The sequence below is a fragment of the Chlorocebus sabaeus genome, chromosome 8 (genome assembly GCF_047675955.1).
Source record: "Chlorocebus sabaeus isolate Y175 chromosome 8, mChlSab1.0.hap1, whole genome shotgun sequence".
Classification (NCBI taxonomy): domain Eukaryota; kingdom Metazoa; phylum Chordata; class Mammalia; order Primates; family Cercopithecidae; genus Chlorocebus; species Chlorocebus sabaeus.
The window spans coordinates 73,878,059-73,900,621 of record NC_132911.1 but is presented as its reverse complement, the minus strand read 5'-3'; the positions used below and the strand labels follow the sequence as shown (position 1 = coordinate 73,900,621).

At 38.6% G+C, this 22,563-nt stretch overlaps 1 protein-coding gene across 2 annotated transcripts in view; it reads left to right on the top strand.

Moving 5' to 3' along the window:
- SLCO5A1 (solute carrier organic anion transporter family member 5A1) overlaps positions 1-22,563 on the top strand; it is a 159,171-nt gene that overhangs the window by 77,613 nt on the left and 58,995 nt on the right. The window contains exon 4 of one of the 2 annotated variants that reach the window (XM_008000825.3): positions 12,364-12,528. The exons of the other annotated variant lie outside the window; for it this stretch is intronic. Within the exon in view, the coding sequence (XP_007999016.2) occupies positions 12,364-12,528 (165 nt within the window). The remainder of the gene's footprint in view (positions 1-12,363; positions 12,529-22,563) is intronic. 2 annotated transcript variants of the gene reach the window in all.

Below are 22,563 nucleotides of genomic sequence, written 5' to 3'. Positions count from 1 at the left end.
AAGGCCAGAAACTGGGACTGTGTAGATGTATTTGAAAGTGCTGAATAAGCGTTTTGTGGTTGCTGTGTTGGATATATGTGGCAGAGGCCGGGGAGATGAGGTTGGGAAGGTCAAGCAGGGCATATGGTGGAGAGCGTGAGTTCTCCGATTTCTTTTCTAATGGGGAATGGGGAGGTCTGAGCCGGCGTTTGGTAGCACTCGAAGAGGTAGATTAGGGAGGAGGAGGAGCAGATTGTCAGGAAGGGGCACAGGTAGACAGCTGCAGACAGAGCCCGGTGGGGAGGTTTCCACTAGTAGAGAAGGAAAGCACAGCAGCCTGCTAAACTGGCCCTGCTGCTTTGACCCTTGTCGTCTTTCTACCTGCTTCCCACTCAGCAGCTAGAAATGTTAATGCCACTCCTTTGCTCAAAGCTCTGTGGTTTCCCAGCTCATTCACAGAAAAGTCCACTCCTTTGTGACCTGTGATTTAACCCCTGGTTACCTCTTCAACTCTATCTCCTTTCAGTCCCATTTATTTACTGTGTGTTCTGCTTCAGCTGCACTGGGCTCATTGTTGGTCCTCAAACATGCCAGACACAGTCTCACTCCAGGACTTTTACACTTGCCACACATGTGCTGGGAATGTTCTCTCACTTTCCTCAGTGAGCTTCTCACATGGCCCCTTTCCAGTGAGGCGTTCCTTAGCCACCCTGTTAAAAATTGCTGACCTTTCCTCCAAGGCTTCTTACCTCCATTCTGCCTTTAGTTTTCTACTTAGCACCTATCACTCACCTACCATGGATTTTACTTACTTATTTATTGCCTCCCCAATGAGAAAGTAAGCTCCATGAAGACAGGGATTTTTTTTTTTTTTTTGGTCCATTACATTTCTGTTGAGTTTACACCACCTAGTAGGTACATAGTAAATATTTGATGAATGAATTATTGAAGGAGAGGAGGGAAGAAGGAGGTCATTTCTTTTTCCTTTTTTTTTTTTGAGACCCTCTCGCTTTGTCTCACTCTGGAGTGCAGTGGCGTGATCTCTGCTTACTGCATATGCCACCTCCCAGGCTCAAGCGATTCTCCTGCCTCAGCCTCCTGAGTCGTTGGGATTACAGGCACCCACCACCACGCCTGGCTACTTTTTGTATTTTTAGTAGAGATGGAGTTTCACTATGTTGGCCAGGCTGGTCTTGAACTCCTGACCTCAGATGATCCACCGCCTCGGCCTCCCAAAATGTTGGGATTATAGACATGAGCCATTGCACCTGGCGAAAGAGGTCATTTCTTTAGGCTGTGACAACTGATATGGGAATAATGGAGAGAGAGGTACGAGAGATGGTTATAGGGTTTGAACCTCAGATAATGGGGAGAGGAGCTAGTTGAGAGAAGCAGAAGGAATAAATTCTGAACTTGAGCTGCCTAAGAACACCCAGAACCATTGTATGTGGTCCTTTGCTAGGTGTTTTGGAACAAGTATAGTATGAATGTGTTTAGGTCAATTTTTGACCCAGCAAAGAGGAATCACTAAAAGCTACATGCCTGGGCCCTGTGCTCTTAGTCTTCCTGCATACATACTTCCTTTGCTAAATTGCCCTTTATTTTGTGTTTGCAGCTTTATTGAAAGTTGCTGCTTGAATTCCCCATGTTTGCCATAGGATGGCTGCTCAGTGCCCTTTATATAAAACCCCTTTCCAAAGATCAATGGTTCTCGAAACTAGCCTACATCAGCATCACCACAAAGGCTCCCTTAAACCCAGGTCTCTAGGCCCCAGTCCACAGTCTCTGATTCAGTAGGTCTGGAGTGGGGCCTGAGAATTAGCTTTTCTTTTTAACAATTTCCCAGATGATACTGAAGCTGTTGGTCCAGGAACCGCACTGTGAAAATCACAGCTCTAGAACATAGTTAGGAAAAACTTTGTTTTCCAGGAAGAAAGTAGAATGTTTCTGTGTTTCTGATAATGATGATTATACAGCTTTTTGCTTTGATGGCCAGGAAAGTCAGTCAAATCTGAAACCCAGGAAAAGTCTTACGGCCACATTTAATTCTTTCCCCTAGTTTGGATGCTCTGCTCTATTTACGTTTTCTGTGTATCGAATTCTTTGTTTCTTTTCTGTCTAACTTTTATTTTATTGTATGTGTGATTTCTGGTGGTAAGCCACATCTTTAGATTTGAACTTGCACCTTAGGAGGTGCAAGGTAAATGGTAACAGTCCAGGCAGAGAATCCCTAAAAAAGAAAGCTCTTTCTTTATACTCAGCAAAATACCTGTGGGATGACTCATCAGAGTAGCATCTCCTTAGAAAGGTATGTGAAAATACAAGTGCTGATTTAAACAAGCAAAGTAGTACTGCAGCCAGGAGCCACTAATGATGCCTTTTAGGCCCTGGCAGCCATCGTTTCTTCCCCCTTGTCATAGGTAAGTGCCTTGGGCTCGATGTGCTAAGCTGCAAGGTGACTGTGGTATGCTAGTGTCATCTAGTTCCTGTCTTTTCCAGGCAAGCAGCTAATGCTATTTGCCGGTATTTTTTGCAGGGGTGGGAGGACGTAGAGTATCTTCATGGGGCCTTAGATTGGGAAACCCGTGGGGTAATTTCTTTCAAAGAAAATGAGCAGGAAATGAGGGCATGTATGTCCTGTGTTGGCCATGTTGCATGTGATAAGCAGTCTTGGTTTTGCTTTTACAGAAAACCCTGACTAAAAATAGTTTCATTCTTCTGGATAACAGGCATGGAAAAGTTGTATTTGCCAAATGCTCAAGCACATACAGGATCATGTGAGATTCACAGGCCATAAAAGTTACTAAGGTTTTCACTGCAAGATGATCATATGTTTTCACCAACTTTTTGATCCACCGGAAGGCTTTAAAGAATACAAATGATAGGAACTACAAGATTAGAGATAAAAGAACATTTAAATACAGTCATCCCTTGGTATCCATGGGGGACTGGTTCCAGAACTCCTTGGTGGATACCAATAACCGTGATGCTTAAGTCTCTGATATAAAAATAGTGCAGTATTTGCAAATAAGCTACGCACATCCTCTGGTATACATTAAATCATCTCTTGTTACTTATAATACCTAATGCAATATTAATGCTATGTAAATAGTTGTTACATGGTATTGATTAGAGAATAAGGACAAGAAAAAAGTCTGTATCTGTTCAATACAGATGCACCCATTCATTTTTTTTTTCTCAGTATTTCGATCCATGGTTGGTTGAATCCACGGATGCAGAATCCATGGATATGGAGAGGCAACTGCACTTTAAGTATTTATAAAAGAAGGGAGTTTCAAGAGATGTTAAAGGCTATTCAATAATTTGCACCCATGGGATTTTAATGTATAGAGATGTCTGAGTGATGACATGATGAGGTTAATACCACTGATAGAATAAATTACTTACACTTCCTAAGAGAAGGGGGCAGGCCCTGCCATGCGGGGCTGCAGGGGGAGCATCAGGTTGGTCAGGAGGCAGAATCGGAGTGAGGCCAGAGTCTGGGCCACAGCCTTTATTGGGGTTTCCTTGGGAAAGAGCTTAGGATTGGCTAGTTTGAATAATATTCATAGGCTCTGGGCTATAAGGATGGCCTCCAGTTGTCTGGTACCTGACCCTGGGCGATTTAGGACAGGTGAAGTGTGTGTGAGTTAGATAAGGAGGTGGTTGGGGCCACCACCTTGGGATTGGTTGGTTTGTTTATGAAAGGTATGCTCCCAGTGGTGGCTGAGCCCAGTGCTATCTCTAAGAAGTGGCTGTAGTCCTGGGAGGGCAATCTGTCCCTGGCCAGCAAGCTTTTTAAGAAGTCAAAGCATTATAAAATATATAAATTTACAAACATGATTAACAGAGAAGCTTATGTGTTCTAGCTGGAGCATCCGCTCACTGGCCTCCTTCAGCCATAGTTATCATGTGGTGTTCCCTCTTTCTTTATTACACCACTTTTCCTCCTCCCCGCTGAGGAGGCCTTTCCTATGCCCTCAAGGCAAAGGCCTTGGTACTGCTCACGTTCTTTGCAAAGCACCCTGTATTTTGGCAGTATCACATTATTTTAAAATCTATCAATAAAAATCCCCATCTTTTATATAACAATGACCTTCCACTCTGGTTGCTGTCATCTTCATTCTTGGTCTCTGTGCCCAATGTGAATTTTATGCCTTGTTTGACGTTAGTCCCTTTAAGCTGCCTTTATCTGCCTGTTTGATCACTCTTCTCTCAAAATGTACTTTTATATAAGAAATGGGTGTTATTTAAGACCTTTAGGAAAGGACTAGATGGGTTTCCAAATGGAACCCAGTAATTTAATTATTGAGATAAACGGCTGGCAATATCTATCCTAAGGAAATTTCTCTTTTTTTGTTTTTCTTTCTCACAAATATGTTTATTGGACAATTACTACAGGACTAAGAACTCAGGACTCATACATGAAAAGTTACAGACCTTGCCCTCAAAGGGAGGCAGAAAGGAAAGTAGACACAATATTAATATGTTAAGTCCTAAAATGGAGGTATGCACATTCTAAGGAGGTGGAAGGAAGAGGAGGAAGGAATCCATGTTGGCTGCCTGAGTCAGGGAGGACTTTCAGGGATGACACATTTCTGCATCCTTTTAAAATTGCACCTTCTAAAACAAGATCCTAAAAGTAATACATGTTCATGACAGAAAATTTAGAGAACAAAATAAAAGTGAAGTCCAATCCCATTTCTGAAAATAAAATGCTTAACTTTTTTAGTAGTAAGAAAGTATTTATATTTTGAAACTAGATAGATGTGGTGGTTGCACGACGTTGTGACTGTACCAAATTCCACTAGCATTTTCACTTTAAAATAGTTAATTTTATATTCTGTGAATTTTGCCACAGTAAATTATTTTTTTAAAAGGGTATGTATTTTAGTTGAATTTAAACATAAGGAAAATAAACTGCCTGGGCTACTAAATTTTAGATAAATGCTAGTATGTCTACATACATCCATGTCAAAAATTATGAAAAGCATTAAGACGGGCCAGTATGTTTGTTTGGTATTTAATACTCATAATTTATACCTGGCTAGAAATGTACATTTGGAGGTAATAACATTTAGTCAACTGTTTCATAGTAAGTCTAACTTACCTATCTTGTAAAATAATAAAACAAGCACTAGTCCTTATCCCAGCCCCAGTTTAAATTTAAAAAAACGATGTAAAAGGAACAAAATTAATATCAATTTTACTTTTAGAAGGGCTCTTTAGAAGAACATAAAAGAAAAGTTGGTGTGGATGCACAATGTCAGTGGGTAAAAACAAACACACAAGGAATACATCCTGGGCATGGAATTTTCTTGCAACCAGAAAAAAATTCAGAAAATTAATGAAGGTTAAAAAATATGGTGAAACTAATTAGCATATAGAAATTAGTATTTATAATTATGACTTTGAATCTTGAAGAAAATGTCTGATTATGCGATGCATTCTCTAGTATTACCAGTTAATACAGCAAAAATATTTAAAGCTTTGTTGCTTAAAGAGGCAATCACTCAGATATCTGAAAAATTAAGCATACCTCTTTCTCAGATATGCTGGATAAAGGACAATATTGTGTATTTTCTGTTTCTCCTGTTAGTATTTTAATTTTTCTTTAATGGACATTTTAGTTTATAATCTTATCTGACACCACTAAGGATTTGTTAGCATTAAAGAACCATACTTTAAAAAGGAGCATAATTTTCTATTTTCAGTGAGTTCACCACTGTGAACCACCTTTCGTCTTACGTTTTCTTAACTCTTAACCCGCTCCCCAGGAGGAAATTATGCCCCTTTGGAATGGACTTCATTTTCTCACAAGTATATGGCTATTGTTTTAGTACAAATTATTGCAGTGATATAATAAAGAATATTAATAAATACAGTCCAAGTATATTTTTTGAGTGCCTCCTATAGGCCAGATGAATGCTGAGAGCTGAAGATGTACAGATACCCCAAGGTCCTGCAGTCAGAGCTTTTATAGTCTCCTGAAAGGAACAGACAGGCAAACACGTGCAGCTACCTAAGAATTGATGACTAGAGCTATGGACCAAGTACATGGGAGCACAGAGAGGGAGCCCCCTAGACTGTCTAGAGAAGCTGTAGATGCTTCCTATAGGGGCAGAGGCCAATCCTGAAACTTGATGGATGAGTTTGACATTTGCCAAGGAGAGCGGTGGGAAATCCACAAATAGTACAGAGATGAAGTAGACCATGCCATGGATGAAGCTTGGGGCAGGGCAGTCATAGGACTACAGAGTGGAAGGGCAGGCAGCAGCCCGCTCTCACAGGCCTGGCACACTCAGTGGTGTTCATGGTAACTGGGTCTTCCTCTTTTGCTTGGTCAATCCCTTTGTTGGCGTACATTTTTCAAATATGTCATTAAAACAAAGTTTGTTTCAGTAATCTAACACAACAGCAAAAAGACATGATACAGATCCTTTCAGGTTGTAAAGAGCAGAAGCCAGTTCAAGCCTCCTGAGATACTGGGGTTCTGGTGCACAACTCCAGGGGAGAGCAGAAGCCCCAGCAGCTGGGCCCCTGGCAGACAGGGATATGCCCATTGCCATTGAGCCCCACAGTCACTCTGCAGACTCCACTGTGGCTCCAGGGTCAGTTTTCCTTACTTTTGTCTCTCACTCAATCTTCATACTCCCTGCCTACTTTTATCCCTTTATAGTCTCTATTGCAAACACTCTAAGGGAAACAAAGTCAAGGGGTTTTTGGCCAGTCTTTGCTCACAGAGTGTGCCTTAGGCCTCTGGTGGCTGTTGGGTTGCCTGTAGGTAGCACCTCTGAGTCCAGCCTCCTTCCCTGGTCCAATCAGCTCATTTGGGGCTATCAGGTCCTATGGTAAAAACCTTGCAGTTTCTGTATAAGGAGCCACAGAAGAGGGGTCTTTCAGTGTGACAGGGACTTGCAGAGCCCTCTCCAGCCTGGGATATATTTCTCATCAAACTAAATAAACTCCCAAAAAAATTTCGTCTCTCTGCCCGCTTGAAAAGATGACTGCACCTTTCAGGTTCACTGAAGTTGGTGCTCATTTAAGCTTTCCTCATCCAAATAAAGGTCTTTTATAGTACCAGTTACTCGGGAGGCTGATGCAGAAGGATTGCTTGAGCCCTGAGTTTGAGGCTGCAGTGAGCTATGATCACTTCATTGCATCCTGGCCTGGACAAAAGAGGGAGACCCTATTTAAAACAAACAAACAAACAAACAAACAAACAAACAAACAAAAGAATGAAGACCTTCATCTAATACAAACTTTAAATTGTGACTTATTTTATGAATGAGCATAAAATATTCACACATGCTGGAACACGTTTGGCTAATGGTCAAAAAATTAGAAACACATCAATACCTTCTGCCTTATATTATGCTGTGATCAGTGGGGTTTGGAGAATAAATTACGGCCTCTGCCCTCACTGATACTGATCCAGTCGCTCCTAAACACTATCCCTTATCAGCTTCCATAAGAATCCAGTCACGGCCGGGCATAGTGGCTCACACCTGTATTCCCAGCACTTTGGGAGGCCAAGGAGGGCAGATCACGAGGTCAGGAGATCAACACCATCCTAACATGGTGAAACTCCGTCTCTACTAAAAATACAAAACATTAGCCGTGGAGGCACTCGGGAGGCTGAGGCAGGAGAATCGCTTGAACCCTGGGGGCAGAGGTTGCAGTGAGCTGAGATCATGCCACTGCACTCCAGCCTGGGCAACAGAGCGAGACTCCAACTCAAAAAAAAAAAAAAAAAAAAAAAAAAAAAAAAGAAGAGAATCCACACCACCCATCTCAGATTTTCTGAATTTTGACCAAAGGCTTTGGAGGCCACTGGGTGCACCAGATTTATTGCAGCACAGCTCTGTTGTGATTGGAGTGCAATTTAACACCAGGTCCGCGTGCACGGGATGATGGGGCTGCCTACACTGTCATCACTGTGCACCTGGAAGGAGCAAATGATCTGCCAATGCTATTAACACTTCTTTTCAAAGTGATTTCAGAGTATAGACCACCTTAAATTGTAACCTCTTGAATTTTGGTGCTTTGTGTTGAATTTTATTCCTACTTTACTACCGCTTAAGGTATTTCCTGGTTTTAGTGCCAGCTTGAATTTGTAAGATTTCCTAGCATTAAATGATCAAAAAATGATAATCACTATCATTATTTCATCATCTCTCCTTCATCATGCTTTTTACTGCATCTTTGGTTTTATAATGACACAGTTATAAATGACACCAAGAAACTGATCTAAAATACATTCTGTTGCATAAAAATTAAGTATTTGGTTGTAAATTTAGGAAGGTTTAACAACTTTTTTACTAACTTAGTCTTCTAAATTTTATGTTTTTGAAATAATTTTGAATTTACATGAAAGCTATAGAAATAGCACAGGGCACCAGTGTATCCTACATCCTGATTCCCCAATTGTTAACATTTCTGAAAAATTGAGGGTATGGTACTCTACTGTCCCTAATACTTCAGTGTATGTTTCCCAAGTACAAGAACACTCTCCTATGGTAACCACAGGCAGCCATAAGAATCAGGAAATTCACGTGGACCTGGTGCTACCATCCAAACCACAGGCCCCAGTCAGATTTTGCTGATTATCCCAATAATGTCCATCATGTCCAAGATTCAATCCAGGATCACATGCGTTTAGTTTTTGTGCCCTTTAGTCTCCTTCAACCTGAATCAGTCACTCAACCTTTTTTGTTTCTCATGACCTTGACCTTTTAAAAAAGGTACAAGCAAGTCACTTTGTATATCCATTAACTTTGAATATCCTTCAATTTGGATTTGGTGATATTTCCTGATTTATGTGTGTTACACCACTGGAATGATGCTATGCTCAGTACATAGGAGCAGAGACACATGGTGTTAGTTTGCTCTATCACCAGTTAGGCTAACTTTTATCACTGGGATAAGATAGTACTTACCAGGTTCCTTCATTCTAAAGTTAATAAGTATAATGTAATTATTAATCAATGAGTAATTAAAAAGTACTTTGTGGGGAAATATTTTGAGGCTATGTAAATCCAGTTGACACCCATTATTTGTGGCAGCTATGTTCTACAAAGCCACCGTGAACACTGGATTAGCCTGGACTGAACTTTGCTCTTATGGGAGGTACAGGGTTGGGTTCCTATTACAACATAATCCTCAACGAATCAGTCGATACATGACCTTGCTTCATGTATCTTTCTGTCTAAAGACTCCTTATTTAATATATAGGGTTGATTCATTATCACTGAACTTATTGTCAATTGCACTGTAACTCATGCCTGAAAGAAGCTTATCTAACGTAAGTATTTTCTCCATAAGGCACATCATGGTCTTTGGCACTTTAGGAACCCTAGACAGCACTGCGGCACAGGGGATTTTAAGCAATGAGATCACCAACAAACAGTACAAAAATGCAAAACATGTGAGACAATGTATTATGGAAAGGACAAGAGTTTACAATATGACAGCAGAAACAAGAAAGCAGTGTCACCTTGTTCCACCTCAGCTGGGAATGTGTGCATTGGACGACTCAAATTTTTCTCTGGTCTGCACGTGACTGTGAAAGTGCTGCGAGTGTTAATTTTTGGGGTTACAAATACATTTTAGCAAGTAGGTGTCTTTGCAAATATGGAATCTGTGAATAATAAAAACCGAATGTATTTCATTCCTATTAGACTTCTGCTTACTGGTTTAGCATCTACAGAGGTCAAATTGTCCCAGATTGGGCCATTGAGAATCCTCCAAGCTGTCTTCTGTGTCCTTCTGACATGTCCTCACCATTCCATGAGCACATTTTTGCTTTCTTGTTCAACAAGATTTTCTAGGCTTATCTTGTATTATCTCTGCTCCAGTTGTAAAGTTAGACATTTTTTCAGGGAGCTCTGGTTCCTTTTAGTAGAAGATGGTTTTTAGAAACCAAGAGTTGGGTGCTAGGTGGATGCATTCCTACCAGGGTGTCATTACTTCTAAGCCTTGTAAGCAGACAGAGAAGGACCTATATTTATACCTACATACAAACACACACATCCATGTGTCTATCTTCATCTAATCTATTTATCTATCTGCCTATCTGAACCGTGAATTCATACCAGTACCTCCTTCCAATCTGATGTAGAATGATCCCCCTTTCCATATTTGTAACTCTCTTCTTTGGCAGTTAGAAAACTGATTTCCATTATTTTCAATGTATTTATAACTTGCTAAGTCTCCTCCGTTGTAAAAAAATCAACCAGTCCCACCAACTAAAGGTACAACCGTGGATACTGTGCTCCCACCCCAACTCCTGGAGGGCTGTAGGCTGAAAGCTCAGCCCCAGTAAAGGAGATTGAGAAAGGTAGAAGAAGAGAGGAACTTAGAGTCGTTGAAGGTCTGAACTTCTGCTAATTCTTCTTAGATAACAGCAGACATTTTTAATAAAAGAAGAGAGAACCATCATGCATGTTTTTAGTTACGCTTGAAATGAGAAGGCTATTTTATCATGCCAAATGGCTATAGAAGAAAAACCCGTTCGATATAACTAGTATTTCTTAAAATAGTCATGTGATAGTATGTTAGTTTCTTATGTTAAAAATTTATTTTATATTTTTCCCAGATTTTTAGAGTCAACACATTGGCTTTTAATATACTGCTAAAGTTAATTTGAATCTTTAAATGTTGATAGGTAATCTTAACTTTCTAAGTTCTAAATTTTGGATATGACGTTTTAATTTACAGTGTTTACAAGAGGCTGTAGGATGACTTTATGAAGCACTTTGATTATGTTTTTTCTCTGGTGTGTTTATCCATGTAAAAAAATGAAGCATGGGTCTTAATTTTTTTTAATTGTTAATTTAAACTTTAAAAATTAAATTAAAATATAGAACATTAAATTTAGTCTAAATTTTGAAATGATGATAGTGAACAGTCTTTACTTTCTATGTTTCAAATTCTGGTGAATAGGAAGCTATGAATTATAGCTTTAATAAAAGTTCTTGGCTAATTTTAATGAAATGACTCATTATGTTGAAAGAGATAACTGTTCTGAGATGACTGTATTGCCAAAAATAATGCAGCTTACCTTTTCTATGAAGATACATAAAGATTATATAAATATACATTAATTCACATTCTAGGCATGTAAAAATACAAAAGTATATACACAATAATCTCCTTTTTTTCCTATTTCCCAATCTTAGTCCCATTCAGAGAACATAAACCCTTAATAATCTGGTGTTGTATATTTTTCCCAGATGTTTTAGAATCAACACATTGGCTTTTAATATAATGCTAAACTTAATTTGAATCTTTAACTGTTGATAGGTAACCTTAACTTTCTAAGTTCTAAATTTTGGATATGACATTTTAATTTACAGTGTTTATAAGAGGCTGTAGGATGAGTATGATTGAAAAGTATGTATTTGATCATATAAAATACATTGTTTTGATTTGTTTGATTTTTAATTAAATAGAATTACACACATATATGTACATCTATTTTGCAGCTTGCTTTACAAATTAATACAAGTATTTCTTGGAGTTCTTTCATGCCAGTACATACAGCTCTATTTCATTTTTAACCACTGTCTGGTTTTCCATTATATGGCTGTGCCATCTTTTATTTAAACATTTCCCATTGATGGAAATGTAGATTCCCCCCTCCTACATTTTTGGTATTATAAACTATGCTCCAGTGAAAATACTTGCACATATATCTTGAAAAATATAGATGGCAGGTTCTGTGAAATAAATGCCTAGACTCAAGGGTGAGGCTTTCCTTTCTTGGAGGCAGCTCAGCAGATGCTAAGCCTCCATCTTTTGGCTCTCCTTTCCCTTTGGAGATCTTTGTTCCCCCATTCCAGTACCTCAGAGTGTCTGAACTCATGGCCTCATTCTTTTAGCTTTTTAAACTGTAACTATTTCCTGTTTCATAATGAGACTTGACAATCAGAAGTACAACATCATGTAGATGCCCACAGAAGCGGAATAGCTACATCATAACATTAGTTGGGAAAAGTGGAAATTGTAATTGAAGGCTGCATTGCAGGCACTTTACACGTCTAGTGGACTTTGAGGTCTTAACAATAAATAACATTGTTTTAATCAATGAAGAAATGCAAATAATTCTAACAGTTTTTGAAATAGGAACTATCAGTTGTATGGGTATGCTTTTAGGTACTTTACTTAATTTCCATATCCTGGTTGAAAGTAAAACACAAAACAAAACAAAATCTATTTAGAGAGAATGGTTTCTAATCATCATCGGATCTTTCTATTTTTTTATCCTTTGGTGGCAAATGTTGCTGAATGGCTATTTCCGGTTCATTTCAAAAACAATTCAGTTTTATTTTGTTTTCCATCCATTGTTTATAACATTCATTTGTCATTTTTGTCATTTTGTAGACCTACCAAGAGCAGCTGTCAGGATCTTAAGCAACATGACATTCCTTTTTGTGAGTTTGTCATACACAGCTGAGAGTGCCATTGTAACTGCTTTCATTACCTTCATTCCCAAGTTCATCGAGTCACAGTTTGGTATCCCAGCCTCCAATGCCAGCATCTACACTGGTAAGGCACTGCCGCTAGGGCTGCTTGAAAACATGATCATTTTGACCATGAAATGGAATGGGTGAAGAGAAAGTTCAATCTAACATCGAAGTGTTAAACTAGTTCATTAACAGCTACCTTTCCCCCCAGATTTTAGAAGGAGGAAATCCTGGAAAGTGTTCTCTTTGATTCAGATTGTATTACCATGTGACACATTTCTCAACTGTGTTTTGGGAAGGGAGAGAATTTTGCATATTTATATTTACATGGTTCTCAGTTTAAAGAAATGAAATAGGCAATGACATTCAAATTTAAATCTAAATAGATCTTTTTATGGGTTGGCATGGGTCTTAAAGTGTTAAAAAAATTGATAACCTGAAATATAGATCTGTTTCATGGTAGCAGGATTTCCCCTTCAGAAATGTGAACAGATTTTATTTGAATTACTGGAGATGTGTGAAGTTAAAAAGGAAATGTATGAATTTTATTTTAGATACTGGATGTCTGGGCAAACTGATTTTTAGGAGACTTTGATGCATATACCCATAGTACTTAGTGTTCAAATCTTCTTTCATAATAAATTGGATGCTTAGAAATGTGGAAACATTAATTCTCAGATATTGGAGAAATTTTCAGTATATTGTGTAATATTCTAGATATTTTCTTAGTGGTATCAAAGATGGCTGACCATATCTTCCTAAAGTCTTAATTTATTTAATAAGGTATATTTCAACAGTTGAAGTATATTTAAATAGTGTAGAATTATGATAACTTTTCAGGTCACTTACACTCCTATGAGAATTAGTTCTCCAGTTCCACATTCAAATCCAGTAAACTTGAATTATCTGAAAATGAACAGGCATCACTGTAGAAAGAGAAATTGATTTGAAATATTTGAGTAATCACTTTGTTCTCTGCTTCATCTTATATGTATAAAGACATACAACATTGGGTTGTGGGTCTAGGATAGCACATGTTTTTATAAAGAACATACTGCTGTGGACTATTGTAATTGTGACTTAAAATATGCTTTTCTCGATCTTGGTTGCAAAAATATATGTTTTCCTATGTTGAGGTTAAATTTCCAGATTATTTTTTAGTTTAGTTGTGAGAAAATCTAAACCTTCCATTTGTAGTTTAACTCTTCCACCAACCCTTTGTTGAGCAATGATTTTTGGACAGGGAAAGCAAAAATTGTCTTGTAGTCGGATTCAAAGCCACACAGCTGTTAATTGTAGTCTCCAGCATTTCCCAAACTAAGTTTCAATATTCAAAGGTGTTACTGGGAAGACAGTTCATAATAAAATAAATTTGGAACTTGCTGAGTTCGACAAAGTATCATAGGATTCTTTACTGCAGGCCCTTTCATTTCCTTTAATATGCTGATATGCATTGTGAAACTTCCAGAAGACGACTCAGACTACAGCCTTTTCCAAAGTCATTTGACCATGAAACCCGATTTTTTTAGAGGCATCTTTTTCATAAACACAGTTCCCCAGGATACACATAGGGCACATAGGGAAGCCATACTGTGTGCCCCGGTTCCAGACAGACTAGGGAGCAGAGCTGCCTAGATCATCCCATTTCTCTGCAGATGCACGATTTTCACCCCCAGGGTTAGTGGGAGAGTAGTGCAGTGCTGAGCTGGGCAGGCACTAATGCACTTTGAATGCATACTGGCTAAAGTCATCTCTTAGTTACTGGTGGAGGCCGAGGCTAGACAGACAACTTGTGGAAAAACAGAATAAAGGGTTCAGCTGGAGCTGGGGTGTCGGCTGCAGACTTCCACAGTGGTATGGTTGAGGCAGTGGCCACTAAATGGGTCCCACTTGGCCAGGGAAGTGCAGGATTGAATAAGGCTAACTCACAGTGTTCATCCCATGGTCCAACGTCAGAATTAAAGAAGCAATATCTCAAAAATGCCACTTCCATTCTGATTTTGTCATCAGCAACTTTTGTTTGTTTGTTTATTTTGATCATAGTCAATGCAGTTTATACAATGTTTGCTATTCTACTTGTTCTGATAAAAAGCTTTTTATTTCCAGGTCGCATAATTTGTTTCTTTATAGATAGGCAACAAATAATAATAGTCAAGAGATATTAAGATTGATTAAGAGTAGAGGGGTCCTGTTAAATTGCAGTAAGATTAAACAGAGGTAATTCTTTTTAAAACTCCTCTTGGTTTTTTTCTTCTTCTCTTTTTAAATTTTAAGTTCTGGGGTGCATGTGCAGTATGTGCAGGTTTGTTACATAGGTAAATGTGTGCCATGGTGGTTTGCTGCACCTATTAACCCATCATCTAGGTATTAAGCCCAGCATGCATTAGCTATTTTCCCTGATGCTCTCCTTCTCCCCTCAATCCCACAACAGACCCCAGTGTGTGTTGTTCCCCTCCCTCTATCTATATGTTCTCATCATTCAGCTCTTACTTATAAGTGAGAACATGTGGTGTTTGGTTTTCTGTTCCTGTGTTAGTTTGCTGAGGATAATGGCTTCAAGTTCCATCCACGTCACCGCACAGGACATGATCTTGTTCTATTGTATGACTGCATAGAATTCCACGGTGTATGTGCACCACATTTTCTTTATCCAGTCTATCATTGATGGGCGTTTGAGTTGATTCCTTGTCTGTAGATAGTGCTGCAATGAACATACGTGTGCACGTATCTTTATAATATAATTATTTATATTCCTTTGGGTATATCCCCAGTAATGGGATTGCTGGGCCAAATGGTGTTTTTAGTTCTAGGTCTTTGAGGAATCGCCATACTGCCTTCCACAATGGCTGAACTAATTTACAGTTGCACCAACAGTGTAAAAGCATTCCTATTTCTCTACAGCCTTGGCAGCATCTGTTGTTTCTTGACTTTTTAATAATTGCCATCCTGACTGGTCATGAGATGGTATCTCACTGTGATTTTGATTTGCATTTCTCTAATAATCAGTCATTTTGAGCTTTTTTCATGTTTCCTGGCTGCATGTATATCTTCTTTTGAGAAGTGTCTGTTCATGTCCTTTGCCCACTTTTCAATGGGGTTGTTTGTTGTCTTCTTGTAAATTTGTTAAAACCCCTCTTGGTTTTTTGAATTGTTATCAGTTTATTCATTCTTACTCTCTGGGCATAGATTTCATTTTTAAAAGAAATTTTAAAATTTGAGCTCTTTTGTTCTGTGAATCCCTTTTTTAAATGCATGTAGACTGACATGGGGAATTAAGAAATATATCTGAAAAAGAATTTATCATCTGACAAAGTTTTTGAGTTAAAATTCTCTTTTCACTTAAAAAATTATTTAGGTAAATACCCTGACCTTCATTGCAATTTGTTTGCATTGTGTTATGGATAGAGAGGAAGCACCAAACACCTACAGAAGGACTGGCCTTCTATTGCTCGCTCGTTCACATTGCCATTGAATGCCAGCTCTGTGCACAGCGCTGTGCCTGGTGTGTGGCTGGGGAAATCTAAAGACTCACACCAGGGCCTTAAGTTGCTTACACATCTAAGAGGAGAGAGAAAACTTATGAAATACAGTAGAAAAAGCTGTCTAAATAAATTAACGGAAAATTTGGATCACAGAGATCATTTTGGCTGATGAGATAGTGTGTTTGAGTTGCATTTCATGGACAATGGCTTTTAACTAGGTTTTTAAGGGAAAGTAGAATCTGCCTATTTGGAGTTTGGAGAAAAGGTGTTTATTTCCTGTGGAGGACCAGCTTGAGCAAAGGCAAAGCAGCAGGGGAGGATAAAGCTTCCTCTAGTGGCAGAGGAGGGTGGAGGGGAGAGTTTATCCCTAGGTCAGAAATAGAGCTCCAAAGGCAAGCAGGTGCAGGATGGGAAATCTGCGCATGGACCTTCAGCTCCTCTTCTCTCATGCCATAATCACTTGAGGACACTTGTGCCTGGCGGGAGGTGGTGACACCAATGTCTGATGAGGGCATCATCGCAATACCACAGTCCACCCCACTTCACTCCTCTGGTATAGTATTTTTCCACGAAACAGTGGGTTTGTGTCACAGTGCATTCTCCCTGCTCATGGTCTTTCTGCTGACCCACTTGGGGTCATGTTTATCTCTTGAAACTAGCTAAATATTATGAAGTTGGTATTTTGGAGAAGCCTGAAATGATGGGAAGACCACTTGTATTAGTCTGTTCTCACACTGCTATAAAGACATATCCAAGATTGGATAATTTATAAAGAAAAGTGGTTTAATTGACTCATAGTTCCGCATGGCTGGGGAAGCCTCAGGAAACTTACAGTCACGGTGAAAGGATAAGAGGCACGTCTTACATAGTGGCAGGTGAGAGTGAACAAGAGCAGGAGAAACTGCCTTATAAAACCATCACATCTCGTGAGAACTCTCACCAACATGAGAATAGCATGGGGGGAACCACCCCCATGATCCCATCACCTCCCACCTGGCACCTCCCTTGATACATGGGAATTATGGGGATTACAATTTGAGATGAGATTTGAGTGGGGACACAGGGTCAAACCTATCAACCCTGAAGGAGCAGTTATACAGGGTGCCCTTGGAATCCATTCACTGCCAGTAACTAGTTGCATGACTTTGGTCAAGTCACTTTCCTCCCTAAATTTCAGCTGAAACTGGAGTTTATCTGTAACTTGAGGATAGTCTCTCCCCATCTCTCTCTATGTCAGCATTGTTGTGAGGATCAAATGAAGTAGTGAATAGTGATTTGTTTTGAAGTTTACTTAACTTTAAATAGGTACAACAATACAAATGGAAAAATACAACCTGATCATATCACAGTAAAAAAAATACTATTTATGATGATAGCACCTTACATCTGAAGTTGTGCACTTTGAATAGGTCTGAGAATAAAATCTCTGTAATAATAATGATGATAATAAAAACACTGCTGACATGTACTGAGTGTTTACTAAGTTCAAGGCTCTACCTAAGCAATTTTATATGGATAACATCATTTAATCAATTTAACTAATGCCTATGAATTATTAATTATGCCAGTTTTCCAGATGAGAAAAAAAAATGCCCAAAGGGGTTTAAGTAACTTGCTTAAAGGCAAATAGTAAGTGTTAGAACCAGATGCTAGAGTCTTATACTCCTTGGAGTACATACATATTGCTATGTGATTTTTTTTTTTTTTTAGATGGAGTCTCACTCTGTCACCAGGCTGGAGTGCCATGGTGCGATCCTGGCTCACTGCAACCTCCGCCTCTTGGGTTCAAGTGATTCTCCTCCCTCAGCCTCCCAAGTAGCTGGGACTACAGGCATGCGCCACCACACCTAGCTAATTTTTGTATTTTTAGTAGAGATGGGATTTCAACTTGTTGGCCAGGATGGTGTCAATCTCTTGACCTCGTAGTCTGCCTGCCTCGGCCTTCCAAAGTGCTGAGATTACAGGCATGAGCCACTGTACTCGGCCTTGCTGTGTGATTTTTACTGAAATATTATAATATGTGTATGCTGTTGTCATCATTTTGATTTAGTCTTTTCACTATTTCCAAAAAGACAATATTCCAAAGGTTTTAGGATTCCACTTCCATCCACTCAGCCATGGCCCACAACGTCTGCTTTCAGAGCACTGTGATCTTTCAGCTTTGCCTTTGCTTGTGCTCTTGCCCTTTGATGTGTAGAATTATAAAGGGTTAAAGCTATTGGTTTGTCTTTACAAGGGAAGTAGCTTTGGAAAATTCCATTTTTGTTTTTCACTGTAGAGTGATTGAGATACTTGTTTCTGTGGTAAAATAATTAGGTTGGAGTATAATTTTAAAAATTACTGTAATTTTTATTGTTGTCTAAATAACCAAATATTTGCCATCCATCTTCAGCCACTGAATTGGGATTTGGTTGAAGTGATTTACAGCAGTGCCACTGAACTTAAATTGCAGCCTTTGGGAATCACTTCATCTTTAGATGCAAGAGGCATATAAATGGGCTTTGATTTGTTTCATTCTTCTAAGGGCATCAACAGCTTTTATATAATTTTATGAGCAGTTTTTAAAATCCATTTTTGTACAAGTTTTGTAAACATGTACACAGATTTTCTTTTTAATGTTGAGACTAAGCGTTTAAATACAAATAAAGTATTTTAGGTGTGGATGTCCACTATCACCATCCATTTCCATGGTCAGGTGATGACACTTGGCCCTGAGACGTGTACTGACACCACTCAAGCATGGTGGCTCTGAGAGAGGAGAGAGGTACTTGCAAACCAACTTTTTGTAGCAGCTGCTAAAGTCTTCCCACTTATATCATTTTAATTATTATTGAGATGAATAGAAGCTATTAGGAACAAAAAGTGACAATTATAGGCTTTTTGTCTTTTGGGCAGAGAGGTATGTATTAACATCATGCTGAATTACATTTGTTCAGCGCTAATGAGAACTTTTATAAGAGCTTATGGTGGACAAAAAGTCAGAATACTCAGCTTCTCTTTATTTATCAGTCAACTAATTTAAGGAATGTTTGAGTGTTTACCATGTGACAGGTTTTTAGCCAGTGCTCTAATGATGGCAGTTAAACACGGTTCAGTTGCTCTTTAATAATGTCTTTACGACTCAGAGGACCCAAAATGACAAGAAACACATTGGCATTTCTTGCAGGAAAGGATACTACACAGCATCAGCGTTAAAGTAAAGATGTATTAGGTTGGTGCAAAAGTAATTGCGGTTTTTGCTGTTGAAAGTAATGACAAAAACTGCAATTATTGGCTGGGCGCAGTAGCTCATGCTTGTAATCCCAGCACTTTGGGTGGCCAAGGTGGGTGGATCACTTGAGGTCAGGAGTTCGAGACCAGCCTGGCCAACATGGCGAAACCCCATCTCTACAAAAAACACAAAAGTTAGCCAGGTGTGGTGACACACGCCTGCAATCCCCACTACTCAGGAGGCTGAGAGGCACGAGAATCATTTGAACCTGGGAGGCAGAGGTTGCAGTGAGCCGAGATCGTGTAACTGCACTCCAGCCTGGGCGATACAGCGAGACTTCATCTCTAAAAAAACAAAAAAATTAAAAATTGCAATTACTTTTGCACCAACCTCATACTTTGCAGCCACAGGCCATCTCATAGCAAGAGGCAGGATCCACTTGTCCCCCTCAGAAAGGAGTGGCAAGATCCACTTTCTCTCTTATACCAGGCACCACGGATGTGTTTGTGCATGGATGACCCAGGAACCATAGAATCCAAAATGGTGTTTTGTCTCGAGTCTTATATACTTTTAAACATTTTTTATGTTTTAAAATATTTGAAATATTTGAATATTTTAAATATTTTCTTGGTGCCATAGATTCCTGCTATATAACCAGCCTCAACAACTGAGCTCTCCAGGGGTCTTAGTGAGACCGGTTACAATAAACATGAAATGAGCATGTTTGGAAAAATTGTTTCATCTAAGATTTTAGAGAAGGAAGAAATTACAGAGTTCATGTTCATTTTTGTCAATAAACAATGCTGACAAACTGGTACAAACCATCCTCAACCACTTTGGACCCATAGTTATAAGGCAACACTGTTCATGGACATGTTTTGTGCCTTGACTAGGAGTCAGTGCCCTGAAGATACACGTTGATGATTCGGCAAGACAGCTCAGGCTAATTCCAGGCCTGTGTAGTTACTCCTCGCAGGGACTCCCAGGGCTTTTGCAGTACATAAGGAGGACAGTGTTTTTCTCTCCAGGTCTGTTTTCTAGTCTAGAAAACAATAACTTGAACTGAAAAGAACTCTGTAATTTCTTCCTTCCCTAAAATCTTAGATTAAATAATTTTTCCAAAGCCATGTGTACCAAGTAAACATTTATTCTTACCTTCCCTATAGAGTTACCTTGTTGTCTTAAAAGGGACTAGTTATTAACCAATTAATCACTCTGGTATTTGTAGTAATGTTGCATCCCCACAAACTCTGGCCCTGTCCAGAATCAATATTATCTGTTTCGTTTTGCTGTGGGCAGCCTGATGTAGCACACAGACCTCTCTGAATCCCAGATCTGTGACTTAACTAGATGTATACTTTTAGCCAAGTTGCTTACCCACTCAGAATCTCAGTTTCTCATTTGTAAAATGTGAGTGATCATTCCCCAGGGAGACTGTAAAATATTAAGTGAGCTAATTAGATCTTAAAGCATTTGTTATATAGTAGATAATCAAGAAAAATCAATTTCTCCTCTTTTTCTGTTATGAAACTGTGCTAAATTTAAATTTCCTTTAGGAAATCTTGTTAGGTTTTCTGATTTTAAAACATGTTGTATTGGTCTACTTTACAGTGGTAATTTGAAGGCTTTTTGTTAAATCCCACTTGCTAAGAGAGGTAATACAGTCATATAAAATGGTAAGAAGTGACTATTTTCATCTTAATCATAGGAGTAAAGTAGCAGAAACTTTCTGGGTCAGGAGACAGTAAGAAGGTGTTAGGAAGGGATGTCCATGCTTGCAGCATATTACGAATTTCTCACACACACACACGCTCCCTCTGTCTTTGAATTGTTCCAAATCAGTTCACCAAATGACCAGCTTCTTGTTTGGCCAGTTCCCCCAATGATCGTAATTTCTTATGTGATTCTTTCTCTTTATTTACTAGTTTTCAGAGTAAAAATGTATATTCTAGCAAATTTATACAGTGGCCAAAATTTGTTAAAGTATTATTTACTTATTTTTAGCTGTTTGATGTGCTTTACTCCGTGGCAGTCATCATTCTTTCTGATGCTCCAGTTGCCCAATCTTTGACCACTGGGAGCCCCTTAAAGTCAGCACCTGTGTCCTTTGGCTCTACCTCAGTAGTCTTTGTGGCTTCTGTCATGACAAAAGGTGACTCACTTACCTTCCACATTTCCTGCCCTAGACCTCGGATCAGTCGTGTATCTCCAAGGAATCTTGGTTTCTTTGACAGGAAAATGGTACTTGGACACCATCATCTGGATACTCAGGGTGCTCATTGCTACAAGATGTCATTGTTTCTGGGCTTTTTCTAATTAAGAAAAGTCATGAGATTATACAGATATTTGCATTTCAAAGGTTAATATTACAAGTTATTACTTAACTTTTTGATATTATATTTTAATCCCTTTTGTTTAATGATAAAATCTTTTTTCTAATGACTTTAACATGATTATTTTATTCAAGTGTGTGTGTGTTTGTATCTCTGTATAATAATTTCAAATCAATTCTCAGTATTACCAACCATAAACCATAAGACATATAGCACAGAAGTTAACTGTAAAATACTAAATACAGCTTTAGACTTTTGCAGTTTCTTTTATTCAAAGGCAATTTCTTCTACGGATGTGCAAAATACTGTTCTGAAGTTATTTGAAGTAATTCTTCTCTGTTTGGTTATGTCTGATATGTTGTGATGTTTATTTGTTTTAATTTGTTTTGAGTTTTTAATTTTAGAATTACTTTTTTTAAAATTTTAAAGTTAAATTTGTATTTAAAATTACATAAAACATTTATTTGGTTTGAAGGTCAAAACTATAAACAAAGTACTTCCGTTCTAGTTTCTTCCAATTCTCTTCCTCCCTCTATAGGAAGCCATTTAAAAAATTAGTTTATCCTTTTTAAATTTCTTTTTGAATATGTAATGCATTTATTATGTATGCAATATATATAATATATAGTCAGTATTTTACATTGGTGTTTTTCACCTTTCTTTCCATAGGTTGGCATGCTATATGCCCTGTTCTGTACCATACAGTCTAGAGACCTTGCTCATTTCTGGATAGCTGCACACTACTCTATTGTGTGAAGTCTATTCAGTCCCCTAGTGATTGACGTTTCGTTGTTTCCATTCTTCTGCTATGACATGATAGTGATAGGCATAAGTCACTTCATACTAAATAACCCATTTTTCTAATACATTACACTTGTTCCTTTTAAACTATCTGATTGCCCAGCATATAGTTTGTCTTTGCACTGGCAGAGAAGCTGATTCCAGAAAGGGAAAGGAAACTGAGAGGCTGTGAATGTTTTTGTCACATAATACTCAGGCCTCATCCTTCCCACGCTCTTTCCTGCCCGAGATTTACCATTTACCCTCAGATTCTTATAAAGATCAAAAGAATTAATCTTTGTGAAAATACT